The sequence below is a fragment of the Eriocheir sinensis genome, chromosome 62, assembly GCF_024679095.1.
Source record: "Eriocheir sinensis breed Jianghai 21 chromosome 62, ASM2467909v1, whole genome shotgun sequence".
In the NCBI taxonomy this organism is placed as follows: Eukaryota; Metazoa; Arthropoda; class Malacostraca; order Decapoda; family Varunidae; genus Eriocheir; species Eriocheir sinensis.
Window position 1 is genome coordinate 289,008 of NC_066570.1, and position 14,762 is coordinate 303,769.

General features: G+C 45.6%; 1 protein-coding gene across 1 annotated transcript in view; it reads right to left on the reverse strand.

Annotated features, from left to right (window-relative positions):
• The window catches only part of LOC126986577 (chondroitin sulfate N-acetylgalactosaminyltransferase 2-like), a 65,518-nt gene that overhangs the window by 33,242 nt on the left and 17,514 nt on the right, over positions 1-14,762 (reverse strand). The window contains 2 exon segments of the mRNA XM_050842839.1: positions 3,521-3,596; positions 3,598-3,641. Coding sequence (XP_050698796.1) covers positions 3,521-3,596; positions 3,598-3,633 — 112 coding nt within the window. The 5' untranslated portion in view covers positions 3,634-3,641.

Genomic DNA, 14,762 nt, shown 5'->3' on the forward strand with positions numbered 1-14,762 from the left:
CGCCCCGCAGACCCCCTCCCCCCCGCCTGGTTCACGGTTGGCCTGGCTCTCCGCAACACCTGGCCGCCCAACACGATCAAACAGGTTACAGACGATCGGAACACGCGCGCGGCAACACAAAGACCCAAGGGACATACGTCGATCCCATGCAACTGGCGGTGACGGATGCAATAGCTCCGGCCCAGGTGACGTTACGCAAATACCTGTTACGGATTAGTTCTTTCCCTCGCCACCCCCCTCCTCCCCTTTCCTCCCCTTCCTTTCACTTTCTTTCCCTCGCTTCCTCTTCCCCTCACCCCCCTTCCCTTTCTTTCCCTCGTTTCCTCTTCCCCTCACCCCCCTCCCTTTCCCTTCCCTTCCCTTTATTTCCCTCGCTTCCTCTTCCCCTCACCCCCCTCCCTTTCCCTTCCCTTCCCTTTATTTCCCTCCCTCTTCCCTCACCCCCTTCCCTTTCCTTCCTTCCCTTTCTTTCCCTCCTTCCTCTTCCCCTCACCCCCCTCCCTTTCCCTTCCTTTCACTTTCTTTCCCTCGCTTCCTCTTCCCCTCACCCCCCTCCCTTTCCCTTCCCTTCCCTTTCTTTCCCTCGCTTCCTCTTCCCCTCACCCCCCTTCCCTTTCTTTCCCTCGCTTCCTCTTCCCCTCACCCCCCTCCCTTTCCTTCCTTCCTTTCTTTCCCTCCTTCCTCTTCCCCTCACCCCCTCCTTTCCTTCCCTTCCTTTATTTCCCTCCTTCCTCTTCCCCTCACCCCCTTCCCTTTCTTTCCCTCGCTTCCTCTTCCCCTCACCCCCCTTCCTTTTATTTCCCTCGCTTCCTCTTCCCCCACCTCTCTCTTTTTCCTCTCCCTTTTCTCTGATTCCATTCCCACCTCTCCCTTTCCTCCACCTCTCCTTCCCCTCCATTTCTCTCCCTTCCTCTTCTTTTTCTTCATTTCCCCTTCTACCTCTTCCGTTCCTCTCCTCTTCCCTTTCCTCCTCTTCTATCCTCTTCCATCCTCTCTTCTTCCTTTCCTCGTCTCTATCCCCTGTTCCCTCATTCCCCTCCCTTCCCACCCATTCCCTTCCTCTCGCTCCCTCTTCTCTTCTCTTCCTTCGTTTCCTCCTCTCTCCATTTCCCTCCTCATCCCTCACTCTTCTCCCTTTCCCTTCCCTCCTCTCTATTTTTCCCATCTCTCCTCCTTTTCTTTTCCTCCCATTCCTTTCCCTCTCCTCACTTTCTCTTCCCTTCCCTCTTCCCTCCACTTCCTTCCCCTCCCTTTATTCTCCTCTCTCCCTAATTCCCCTTCCATTCCCTTCCGTACCCTCGCTATCTCTTTCATCATCTTCTTTTCCCCTCTCCTCCCCTCCCCTCCCTTCCTCACTAAACACGGTCCTTCATTGCCCTCAAGCTCCACGAAGACGAGGAACACGATCATTGACCTGAGTCCCTTCCCCTTCCCTCCCCTCCATTCCCCTCTCCTCCCCATCCCCTCTCCTCCCCTAACAACATCTCATTATTCCTCCCCATTTTCCTCTTACTCTAGTCCCTCTTATCCCCTCCCCTCCCCTCCCCTCCCCCATCACCACATTCCTGACTCCCTCCTCCCCTCCCCTCCTCTTCATCTCCCCCTTCCCCTTGCCTGTTTCTCCTTTCCCTCACAACACCCTCAGTTCCCTTCCTTCCCCTTTCCCTAGCATACCATTTCTCTTTCTCATACATCTGTTCCCCCATTCCCCTCCTCTTCAACGCCCCAGTACCAGCTCTCCCCCCCTTCCCTCTTCCCCATGCGATGAACACCCCTTCCCCTACTGCCCTTCCCTTCCCTCTCATCACACCCCCAGTACCAGCCTCTCCCCTCTTCCCTTCTGCTCCCTATACCCCTTTCCTTACTGCCCCTCCCTTCTTATACATCAATTCCCCTTCCCTTCCCTCCCATCACACCCTCAGTAGCAGCCTCTCCCTTCTTCCCTTCTGCTCCCTACACCCCTTCCCTGTACTGCCCCGCCCCCTCAGCCCTCCCCCACCACACAAGTCCTGGTTACGTAAGGAAGAGAAGCAAGGAGATAAAAACGCCTTCCAGGAATGATGAAGGTTTGTGCCGGGGATAAAGGGCTTGGGGAGAGCCGGGCAGGGGATTCACGAGGAGCGGCGGGATGTCCTGAGATGGTAAGGAGGATACGAGGCGCAGTGGAGGAGGTAGATGGGAATGGAGAGTGGAAGGAAAGTGGAGATACAGAGACACGCAAAGAATATACTGAGTAGGAGTTTGTTATAAGGAAGGAGGCTGCAGAAGAGGAAGACGGGCACGAGGGATAGAAAGAGGGAATACAAACAGAGATATGGTCAAGAGGAGGGAGGTAGAGTAAGAGGCAGGAAGATGGTGGTGGTAGTGGTGTTGGTAGCGGTGTTGTTGGTAGTGGTGGTGGTGGTGGTGGTGGTGGTAGTTAGTGGTTGTTGTTTTTGTTGTTGCTTCGGTGGTGGTGGTGGTGGTGGTGGTGTTGGTGGTGGTGATGGTGGTGGTGGTGGTAGTGGTGATGTTGCTGTTGGTGGAGATCGAGTTAGTGGTTGTTGTTTTTGTTGTTGTTGATGGTGGTGGTGGTGGTCGTGGCGATGGTGGTGGTGGTGGTAGTGGTGATGGTGGTGGTGGCGTTGATGAATACAGATAAAGAGTCTGCCGTATAATGCCCCGTGATAAGAGGAAGTGTTGGGGCGCACAATGGGTGGACGGTGGAAAGGAGATTCAGGGAGAGACGGGAGAGGGAGGGAGAGGTGAGAGAGAGAGAAGGAGGGAAGAGGTGATGAGGGAGATGGAAGGAAGAGGAGGTGAGGGAAGGAGAGGAAGGAAGAGGAGGTGAGAGAAGGGGAGAAGTGGGGGAGGGAGAGGAAAGAAAGAGATGAGGGAGGGAGAGAAGGAAGAGGAGGTGAGGGAGAGAGAAGGAAGAGGTGAGGGAGAGCTGGGGAGAGGTGAGGAAGAGAGGAGATGACAAGGGCGAGAGGGAGAAAGAGGTAAAAGGAGGGAGAGAGGAAGGGAAAGTAGGGGTGAGAACGATGGGCTGAGGAGATGAGTGAGGAAAGGAAGGGAAAGGGGAAGAAGGGGAGAGAGAAGGGGTAGAGGGGAGACAGAGGACTTGAGGAGGGGGCGGGGAGAGGGAAGAGAACAATGGACTGGACGTGAGAAACAAACACCAACAAAAACAAGTATCTTAACCTCACGTAGAAGCTAGACGTGCATAAAAGGACCGTTCTAAGGATCAATGTACAGAGGCGGGAGGCAGGGAGAGAGAGTCGAGAAGAGGGACCGCATGTTATTTAAGAGCAACAATAAAAAAAGACTTAAGACACAAATACATATAAGTAAAAAAATGATAAAAAAAACGATTGAAAGTGACATGAAGGTGAAGCGAATATGAGATGAAGGTGAAGGTGAGAAGATGAAAACTGAACGACCGCAACAATAAAAAAAGACTTAAGACACAAATACATATAAGTCAAAAAACGATAAAAAAAAAACGATTGAAAGTGACATGAAGGTGAATAGTACGTACTGTGCAGGTGGTAGGAGAGCCGACAATGCTGCAGGAGGAGGAGAGTGAGGGAGGTGAGGGAGAGAAGGGCAAGCCCCAGCCGTCCTCCAGCCCTCACCCGCATCACACACCATCACGCCGTCTGCAGGGGAGAGGGGGTCACCATCAATGTAATGTACTGTAATGTAATGAGAAAAAATCATCACTCAAACAACCATTATATTGTATGTATTGATGCATTTGTGATCAGTTTATGTATCCTCTATTTTTTTGGGGTTTATGTTAAGGCAAGATTTTTTCCCATCGCTGGTATACTGTAAAGCCACATATTTGGCCCGTCGCTGCTACCGGGTTAAATGGTAGTAGATACATAAGTAGTAGATAGGAAGGGGATTTGAGGGGGCCTTGAGAGTGAGGAAAGGATGCCAGGAAAAAAAAGAAGGGGAAGCCATCATCGTCACTATCATTATCATTGTCATAACCACCATCATCATCACTCATTTTCATCATTATTACCCCCATCATCACTTGTCATCATCACCATCACTATCATCATAACCTCTTCAGTTTATTATTTATATCAATGACTTAGACACAGGAATTAGTAGTGATGTTAGTAAATTTGCAGATGATACCAAGATCGGTAGAGTAATTGAGTCGGATCAGGACGCTAGTATTCTCCAAGGTGAACTCAATAGATTATATGACTGGGCGGATAAATGGCAGATGGAGTTCAATGTAGGGAAGTGCAGTATTCTGAGTGTAGGTAGGAACAACCCCTCACATAACTATTGCTTAAATGACACTCTCATAAGTAGGTCTGGGTGCGAGAGGGATTTAGGGGTCTTAGTGAGCTCTGATCTCCGTCCAAGGGCACAATGCATTCAAGCTAGAAATCGAGCTAATAGGGTACTGGGATTTATTTCAAGGAGCGTAAGCAACAGAAGCCCCGAAGTCTTCCTCAAACTATATTTAGCATTAGTTAGACCTCATCTTGACTATGCGGTTCAGTTCTGGTCACCCTACTATAGAATGGATATCAAAATGTTAGAATCGGTGCAGAGGAGGATGACTAAGATGATTCAGGGGTTGAGAAACTTGCCATACGAGGAAAGACTCAAACAGTTAAACTTGCATTCTCTAGAAAGGCGAAGGGTGCGTGGAGACATGATCGAGGTTTATAAATGGATGAAGGGCTTTAATAAGGGAGACATTCATAAGGTTTTGTTGGTAAGAGAACGGGTAGGACACGAAGTAACGGGTTTAAACTGGATAAATTCAGATTCAACAGGGACATAGGCAAAAATTGGTTTACTAATAGGGTGGTGGATGAGTGGAATAGGCTTAGCAGTCATGTGGTGAGTGCCAATACAATTGTCACATTCAAAAATAGACTAGATAAATTCATGGACAGCGATATTAGGTGGGGTTAGATACACGGGAGCTTAGGGTCAAAGGAGCTGCCTCGTACAGGCCTACCGGCCTCTTGCAAACTCCTGCGTTCTTATGTTCTTATGTTCTTATTAAGACCAACACTATACTCACCATCACCATCATTATCATTGTCATCACCATCATCATCATCACTCATTTTCATCATTATTACCCACATCCCCACTTGTTATCGTCACCATCGTCACTATCACCACTACCATCATTACCACAAGTCACCATCACCACTATCATCATCACCATCATCGTTATCATCACCTCATTTTCATCATTTTTACCATCCCCACTTGTTATCGTCACCATCATCACTATCACCACTACCCTCATTACTACAAGTCACCATCACCACTATAATCATCACCATCATCATCATCACCACTCATGTTCATCATTATTACCCACATCCCCACTTGTTATCGTCACCATCATCACTATCACCACTACCCTCATTACCACAAGTCACCATCACCACTATAATCATCACCATCATCATCACTCATTATCACCTCATTTTCATCTGGCTGCCTCGCCCCTCATCAAATTTAGCATTAATAAAATCAATAGGCAATCACAGGCTTTATTACCGCCGTCCGCCAACACCATCACCTCCACTATACCGTCACCATCATCACCACCAAGGCCATTATATAGACACAACTCTTCATTTCCATACATGTCATCACCATTACCATCAGCACAGTAAAAATCTCTCTCTCTCTCTCTCTCTCTCTCTCTCTCTCTCTCTCTCTCTCTCTCTCTCTCTCTCTCTCTCTCTCTCTCTCTCTCTCATCTCTCTCTCTCTCACCATCATATCATCACCACCACCACCACCACGACCATCACCACAATGAATACAGGGAGAAGAAGGAGGAGGAGGAAGAGGAGGAAGAGGAGGAGGAGGAGGAGGAGGCATGCTGTGATGTGTGTCCTGGCACTGACGTCTTTCATGTTGTTGTTGTTGTTGTTGTTGTTGTTGGTGGTGGTGGTGGTGAGAGAGAGAGAGAGAGGGAGTGAGAGAGAGGGAGAGAGAGAGAGAGAGAGAGAGAGAGAGAGAGAGAGAGAGAGAGAGAGAGAGAGAGAGAGAGAGAGAGAGAGGGAAGCAGTGACCACAATAATTTCAAGGTAGATCAAAAGTTTCTATTGAAAGGAGGAGGAGGAGGAGGAGAAGGAGGAGGAGGAGGAGGAGGAGGAGGAGGAGGAAGAGGAGGAGGAGGAGGAAATAAAGTATAGGAAGGCTTGGGAGGAAGGAGAAATAGGAGGGAGAAGATTGGGTGGCAAGAAGTGATGGAAGGAAGGAAGGAAGGGAAGAAGGAAAGAAGGAAGGAAGGAAGGGATAAGAGAAGGAAATAAATTGGAGGAAAGATGGAAGGAAGGAAGACGGAAGGAAGGAAGCGAAGGAAGCAAAGGAAGGAAAATAAGAAGAATGGAAGCAAAGGGAAGGAAGGAAAATAAAAATGATGGAAGCAAAGGGAAGGAAGGAAGGAAGGAAGGAAGGAAAATAAAAAGGATGGAAGCAAAGGGAAGGAAGGAAGGAAGGAAGGAAGGAAAATAAGAAGGATGGAAGCAAAGGGAAGGAAGGAAGGAAGGAAGGAAGGAAGGAAAATAAGAAGGATGGAAGCAAAGGGAAGGAAGGAAGGAAGGAAGGAAAATAAAAAAAGGATGGAAGCAAAGGGAAGGAAGGAAGGAAGGAAGGAAGGAAAATAAGAAGGATGGAAGCAAAGGGAAGGAAGGAAGGAAGGAAGGAAGGAAGGAAGGAAGGAAGGAAAATAAGAAGGATGGAAGCAAAGGGAAGGAAGGAAGGAAGGAAGGAAGGAAGGAAAATAAAAAAAGGATGGAAGCAAAGGGAAGGAAGGAAGGAAGGAAGGAAGGAAGGAAGGAAAATAAGAAGAATGGAAGCAAAGGGAAGGAAGGAAAATAAAAAGGATGGAAGCAAAGGGAAGGAAGGAAGGAAGGAAGGAAGGAAGGAAGGAAAATAAAAATGATGGAAGCAAAGGGAAGGAAGGAAGGAAGGAAGGAAAATAAAAAAAGGATGGAAGCAAAGGGAAGGAAGGAAGGAAGGAAGGAAGGAAGGAAAATAAGAAGGATGGAAGGAAGGAAGGAAAATAAAAAGGATGGAAGCAAAGGGAAGGAAGGAAGGAAGGAAGGAAAGGGGGGGGGGGTTAAGGAATAGCGCGAAGGGAAGGAAAATTACGAGCTAAGGGCGAGTTTTCCAGATTGCTAAACTCCAAACACCACCACCAACACCACCACCACCACCACCTTCATCACCACCACCACCACCACCTTCATCACCACCACCACCATCACCACCACCACCACCACCATCACCACCTTCATCACCACCACCATCACCACCACCACCACCACCACCACCACCACCACCACCACCACCATCACCACCACCACCAGGCGTGTTTAAATAATTCACCAAGGTATTTCTTTTTTCACCGCCATCTTTGATTTCACGTTTATTTCTATTCGTGTAACTTTTTTTTTTTCATTTCCTTCACACGTTTTCATCCACCTCTATCAATTTCCGTTCATCCATTTTCTATCCACCTTGATTCATCCGTTTTTCAATTTTACTTTCATTCTTATTTGTGGAACTTTCCTCATCTTTATTTTTTTTTTGTTTCATTTTCACTTAATTTCTGTTCATCGACTTTAATATAGTCCACCAAGACTCATCCATTTTTTTCATTTTTTTATTTTATTCGAGTAATATTTTCCTCAACTATACAATATTCCCTTCTCTTTTCCTATTTATTTTCCTATTTTTTTACTCATCTTGTATTTCCACCTTTCTGTATTTCCCTTCACGCATTTCATCCTTAGTGTCATCCATCTCTATCGTCTCATCCATTCTTTTATTTTTTTTTCATCCGTTCATCCATCTTCGTTGTCTTTATTACCAAACTTTATTGCATTTCGTGAGCCTTACATCTTTATTTTCCCTTTTACGATCTCTCTCTCTCTCTCTCTCTCTCTCTCTCTCTCTCTCTCTCTCTCTCTCTCTCTCTCTCTCTCTCTCTCTCTCTCTCTCATATGTGTGTGTGTGTGTGTGTGTGTGTTGTGTTCGCCCTTTTCTCTATATATGGCCCTTCTCCTCCTCCTCCTCCTCCTCCTCCTCCTCCTCCTCCTCTTCCTCTTCCTCCTCCTCATCATCTCCCCTCTACACACTTATTCTCTTCTTCTTCTTCCTCCTCCTCCTCATTTTTCTTCTTCGTTTACTGAGTCATAACTTTATCCTCTGCTTCCTTCTTCCTATCTTCTTTGTATTAACTCTTCCTTCTCCTCTTCTGCTTCTTCTTTTTCTTTTTCTTCCTCCGTTTCTGCTTCTTCATCTTCCTCCTCCTTCAACATGGCCTTCCCAGCTCCCTATCCCACACTCCTTTCCCGTCTTCCTAAATCCATTCTTCAGCCTTCACAGTCTTCGGAAAGGCGTAGACTGCAAGGTGATGACATTAGGGTATTTAAAAGGGCTTAGGGAATGATCGTAGGACGTAGGTGATGGTACTGAAAAGGGTACATAACCTTCAGCAACGGGTACAAACATTCAAGGTAAGGAAGAAGAGGAAAAACGGGTTGTAAACTAGGTAGTGGACAGGTGGAACAAATTAAGGTGAAAACTATTATCGGTAAATAGTCGTTGGAGGTCACGCAAAATTACAGGGTTGATGCAAACGGGACTGGAAGCTTATATTTGAGGCTACACAGATTTATGGAAGGGAAGGCTGTGTAATCGTAGTGTTGGGGGCCTCCGTGTGTAGCCGACTGACCCCCTCCCATAGTGTCCAAATACCCCGGTGTGTCCTTGTGTGTCCCCGTCAATCTTCCTGTATGTATCTTCGCCTACAAGTTAAGTCTCGCCTCTAAGTTCGCTTCTTTGTTAATAGCTTGTTTTTCTCGCATCTTAGTACGGTTTTTCCTCCCTGTAACCTCGTTTCTTCCTACCTTCCTCTCCTTTCCCGCCATTTCGTCTGCTCCTTCTCCACCCCCATGACACGTCTGTTTCAGGGGTGAGATATAACCGAGACACGCTTCACCTCGCCCCGCCTCACCAGCCTCCCCCCCGGTTCTCCCCGCTCTGTCTCCGCCAAGGGTGAGGTCAAAACTGGTATATGGCGTTGATTCCCTCTCTCTAATTGCTGGTCCGTGGGTAGTGGGTCCTTCTGCTATTACGTCATCTTTCCTGTTCCTGGTGCTACGAGAGAGAGAGAGAGAGAGAGAGAGAGAGAGAGAGAGAGATAACTTGTTTCTGCTTCATTTCCTTGAGTCAGTTTATAGCGTGTTGTGATTTTCTGCTTTTGTTGTTGTTGTTATTATTGTTGTTGTTGTTGTTGTTGTTGTTGTTGTTGTTGTTTTCACCCAGCTCTGGATAGCGAGGAGAGCGTTATTGCTGTCTGTCAGTCCGTCCGTCTCTTTGTCTGTCCATCACCAAAAAACAAATACAAAAACAAACAAACAAACAAACAAACCCCCCCAAAAGAACAGACATTTACCAAAACATCCCTAAGTAAATATCTCAAACTGAACAATTTTTGGGAACATTCTCTTAATTTTTTTTCCCGTTATTTATACTCGTCTTTTGTTTTTGGAATATTCTCTTAATTTTTTTCTGTTCCTTATACTCGTCTTTTGTTTTTTTATATTTCTTTACTACTGATGCAGGTGGTCCATACAAGGCTTTCATCTTTACTTGACAAGGCTTCTGCAATATGAATCTCCTCCCGAAATTGACCTCTCTTTCGGCCACCTCTTTTGATTATTTTTTGTAGGAGCAGCGAGTAGCGGGCTTTTTCTTTATTATTGTTTCCTTTCTTAGTGCCCTTGAGCTGTCTCCTTTGTTGTAAAAAAAAATGAACGTGAAAACACTCGTGAGAACCCGTCTATTATCCTTTGCGGCCTTTGGATATGGTTGTTGTGAGCGCCGAAGCGTCTGAAAATGTGGGCGTTATTTTGGGGACTCCGTGTGACTAACGTAAGAACTGTCATCAACATCCTTCCCTGAGGCGTTGGGGTACCTATCAGTCAGTTCTCACCATCATCATCATCATCATTACCACCACCACCACCACCATCATCACCACCATCATCACCATCGCCATCGCCATCACCACCATCATCATCATCACCACCACATAATCATCGTCCACTCATCACCTCTGTTTTCTCCGCGACGTAACTTCACTCACAAACCCATCACGAAAAAGTTTAAATTTCCTATGAATTTACAAAGAGTATGCAAAGTGCTCACCGCGTGCGCCAAAGCCACCCAAGGACAAGCGAGCGCCTTGTCCGTACACAAACAACGTACTCTTTTTGAGGCTTCTGTTAGATACCGAGAGTTGGAAAGTTTCGTTTAGTCGGCGCAACATCTGTGGTCATATGCCGGAGAGAGACAGAAGGGGAAGGAATTATAGGAGAAGGGAACAGACCCCAGGAGACGGGACACAACCCCCGATTAATACCTGGTACCCATTCACTGCTGGGTGGACAGGGGCGTAGGGTATCGGAAAAGCCGCCCAAAATTTTCCACTCCGACCGGGAATCGAACCCGGGCTCTATCGGTTGTGAGTCGAGTGTGCTAACCACTGCACCACGAAGCCCACGTCAGATACCGAACACTATCTTGAAAGTCACACAAGAAACACCCACCCACAGCCGCGGCAACCATTTATTTTTATTTTTTATTTTTACGTTGTTGCCTATTGCGCCAAACAATTAACAGCATTGCTTGTGGACACAGAAAACAACAACAACTCCGCTCCATAAAGACGGTGGCTGAATGGTCTGGGTGGGAGAGTGGCGTCTTAGTGGATCCGGGTTCGAGCCCCGGCCGCCGCAGCGAAGGTAACAAACTGCCCGACCAACTAACTGACTGAGGGAATGACTGAGTGACTGACTGACTTAAACTTAATCCCTTGATGCATTCTGTACTCAAGCGCCTTAGGTATCCCCGGCCCATCCTACCCTTCCTCACCCTTCCCTTGCCTCCCTTTCACCACTCAGACAACAGCTAATACGGGATGCAACACACCAGACTGACACAATGGAAACACAACAGCATTACGAATTACAACTTCTCGGGAAAATATAAAAAAAAGCCTTCCTTCTACTTCACATAAAAAAACAGCCTTCATTCTACTTCACATAAAAAAAACAACCTTCCTTCTACTTCACACAAAAAAACAGCCTTCCTTCTACTTCCCATGCCTTGACAAACTATCACAAGGCTCATAAAACTACCCACGGAAACACCAACACAGCAACCTCTACGAAAGCCTTATCAAATGTGTGTGTTTAACCTCGAAGTGTTTGCGAATATGGATCTAAGTTTTTCAAGAATGGAGAATCAAGACTTATCCGGAAAAGTTTTGGAAAGTTTCGTTTAGTCGGCGCAACATCTGTGGTCATATGCCGGATAGAGACAGAAGGGGAAGGAATTATAGAAGGCAACAGATCCCAGGAGACGGAACACAACCCCCGATTAATACCTGGTACCCATTCACTGCTGGGCGGACAGGGGCGTAGGGTATCGGAAAAGCCACCCAAATTTAGACGTATACGGAGTTAAATTTGAATATTATACGTAGATTTCAGACACGCCGGGGTGCTGAAACACATATGAGCAACACAAAAGAACACAACACATGATGACACACATTAAAACAAACAAACACTGGGGCAGCCTTGATCATTTCTTGTGTTTCTTTCTCCCCATGTCAAACTCTTGCAGTTGAAACATTGAAGCGATTTTTTTTTTTTGTATGATTTCTTCTCCCCATGCTGAACTCTCTCAATTGAAGCATAGGAGATTTCTTTTTTTCTTTTTTTTTCTTAATCTTTCCTACTGTAATTTTTCACGTTTCCTTCGTTCAGCCTTGCTTTGTTTTCCTTCAGGCCACAACCCATTAATCTCCCATTGCAAGGCTGTGTTTCCAGTTATCCTTCTTTTTCTTTTCTCTTCCTTCTATTTTCTTCTTCCTATGGCAAAGTCTTTCAAATGAAGCAATTTTTCGCCTTTCGTTCAGTTAGTCCTTGGTTCGTTTTCTTTAACCACACAACCTATTCATCTTATCTTGCAAGGCTGTGTGTGTTTTTTGTTCTCTCTCTCTCTCTCTCTCTCTCTCTCTCTCTCTCTCTCTCTCTCTCTCTCTCTCTCTCTCTCTCGTTTTTTTCTTTCCCTTCTTATCTTTAGTTTGGCAGAGTAAGGAACCTCTCTCTCTCTCTCTCAGGCTGTGTGTTTTTGTTCTCTCTCTCTCTCTCTCTCTCTCTCTCTCTCTCTCTCTCTCTCTCTCTCTCTCTCTCTCTCTCTCTCTCTCTCTTCCTAACTTTCCTCATTACAATTCAGGCTTCCGTTTACTGCATTCTGTCCTCCTCGTATGTTCTCTTCTTCCTATGTCAAACTCTAAATCGAAACTTCTTGTCATTTCCCTTCATTTCTATTTTCTCGTAATATTTCACCTTCCGTTCAGTCCTTGGTTGGTCTTCCCTCAGGCCACAGCCCATTAATAATCTCGTCTCGCAAGGCTGGGTTGGCCTATATATCGGGAACATGACACGGCGCTTTACCCTTCTCGCTAGTCACCCTAACACGTGCGGTGCTCACTTTCCTAAACCACTTATCGCATCGTGGTGGTGGTGGTGGTGAGGCTGCACTTGACACACATAGTAACAAGAAACACCAAGAAGCCGCTAAACAACCCCTTTTCTTTTCTTTTCTTCTCTTCTCTTCTCTTTTCTATCGTATTTATCTTCTTAATCTTCTTTTTCTTTCTCTTTTCTTCTTTTCCTCCTAAGCCTGGATGCAACACACGAGGGTAACACACCAGAAACACAATAACACTACAAAAAAAAGACTCTCAGGGAAAACTAAAAAATATCCTCTCTTTTACTATGCTTTTCTTCTCCTTTATCTGTCTTAAAAAACTTTCTCCTCTACTGCAACTTCTTTCTCTTCTCTTTTACTTCACTTCTTTATTATGACAACGAAAGGTGAAGGAGGAGTTTCTATTTCTGGTGAGTTAGTTCTGTTGTTGTTGTTGTTGTTGTTGTTGTTGTTGTTGTTGTTGTTGTTGTTGTTGTTGTTGTTGTTGTTGTTGTTGTGTTGGTTGATGGAGCAAATAACGGGTGTCTGTATATCATTGTTATACTTATTTGAGCTGTTTATGAGGAAATAAACTGAAAGAAAGGAAGAATTTTGTGCTCAGTACTCAGGGACATGAAAATAAATAAAAGAGAAAAATAAAAATTAAAAATAAAAATGTTTAATACTCAGGGGCATTAAAACCAAAAAATGTAAATAAGTAAAAAGAAGAAAAGAATGAAAAAATAGCTTAGTTAATACATGAAAAAAAAGGAAAAACAGAAAAGAAAAAAGAATGAGAAGAGAATAAGTAGTTTCGTTTATCATACAAGGAAAAAAAAAACGGGAAAAAAAGAAGTTTCGTAAATTTTACAATAAAAAAAAGCAAAGCAAAAAGATTTACTGAAATGAAAGGAAAGCAAAAATAAGCTCAGTTTATAATACAAGGAAGGCATTTACTCATGTCCTTCCTCCCTTCCTCCTTTCCTTCCTAAGCTTCGTTAATACATGAAAAAATATAAAGAAAAGAGAAAAAAAGAGGAAATTATTGAAATGAAAAAAAATATAGTTTGGTTTACATCACAAGGAAGTTATTTACTCCTCTCCATCTTCCTCTCCTCCTCCTCCTCCTCCTCCTCCTCCTCCTCAAATCATCACAACCGCATATAAACAAACAAACAAACAAAAAGGATTATAAGTACGTCGAAACAAATTTGACTTCCTGCCTTTCCTCCTTCTTCTTCCTCCTCCTCCTCCTCCTCTTCCTCAATTTATCACTGCAGTAACAACTCCACCTCCTCCTCCTCCTCCTCTTCCTCGTCCTTCCCAGTCTTCTCCTAATGTCCTTCCTTATTCTCCTTTTGCATTTGTGATATTTTTTCTTCTTCCTCCTCCTCCTCCTCCTCCTCCTCCTCCTCCTCCTCCTCCTCCTCCTCCTCCTCATCATCATCATCATCATCATCACCATTCCTCTCTTCCTAATACTGTTATCCATTTATCCATCAACCTCCACCTCTTCTTCCTCCTCCTCCTCCTCCTCCTCCTCCTCCTCGCTTAGCCCCATCACTCCTCCACTAAATAGATTCCAATACTAATTCCCTCCATTAACCCTCACCCCTCCCTCCCTCCCTCCCTCCCTCCCTTTCTCCCTCCCTCCGTCCTTCCTAATTCTTCCCCATTGCAAATCACGCTTCCGTTTACTGCCTTGTCTTCTTTTCCTCTTCTTTTTCTTCTTTTTTCTCTTTTTTTCTTCTTTTTTTTTTCTTTTTTCTTTTCTCTTCTTCTCTCCTCCTCCTCTCCTCCTCCTTCTCCTCCTCCTCCTCTTCCTCCTCCTCCTCCTCCTCTTTCTCTTCTGCCTCCTCGTTCACATTTCTCGTCCTCATCTTTCCTCTTCCCTTTTCTCTTGCTCTTCTTAATCCTCCTCCTCCTCCTCCTCCTCTTCCTCCTCCTCCTCCTCCTCCTCTTCCTCCTCCTCCTCCTCCTCCTCCTCCTCCTAACCCTCACTATTAGCATCTCAACTCCTCCACAAGCAACTCACTCCTTATTCCTCCTCCTCCTCCTCCTCAATCTTCTTCTTTCTCCTCCTCCTTCTCCTCCCCCAACACCCAGACAAAGAGGGGGGAGGGGAAGGAGGAAGAGGGAGGGGGGCACTGTGGCTTTCCAGGAATGAGTGCAAAGCTTTCTGAGGGACAAATCTGAGTCTAATGATGACGAGGAGGAGGA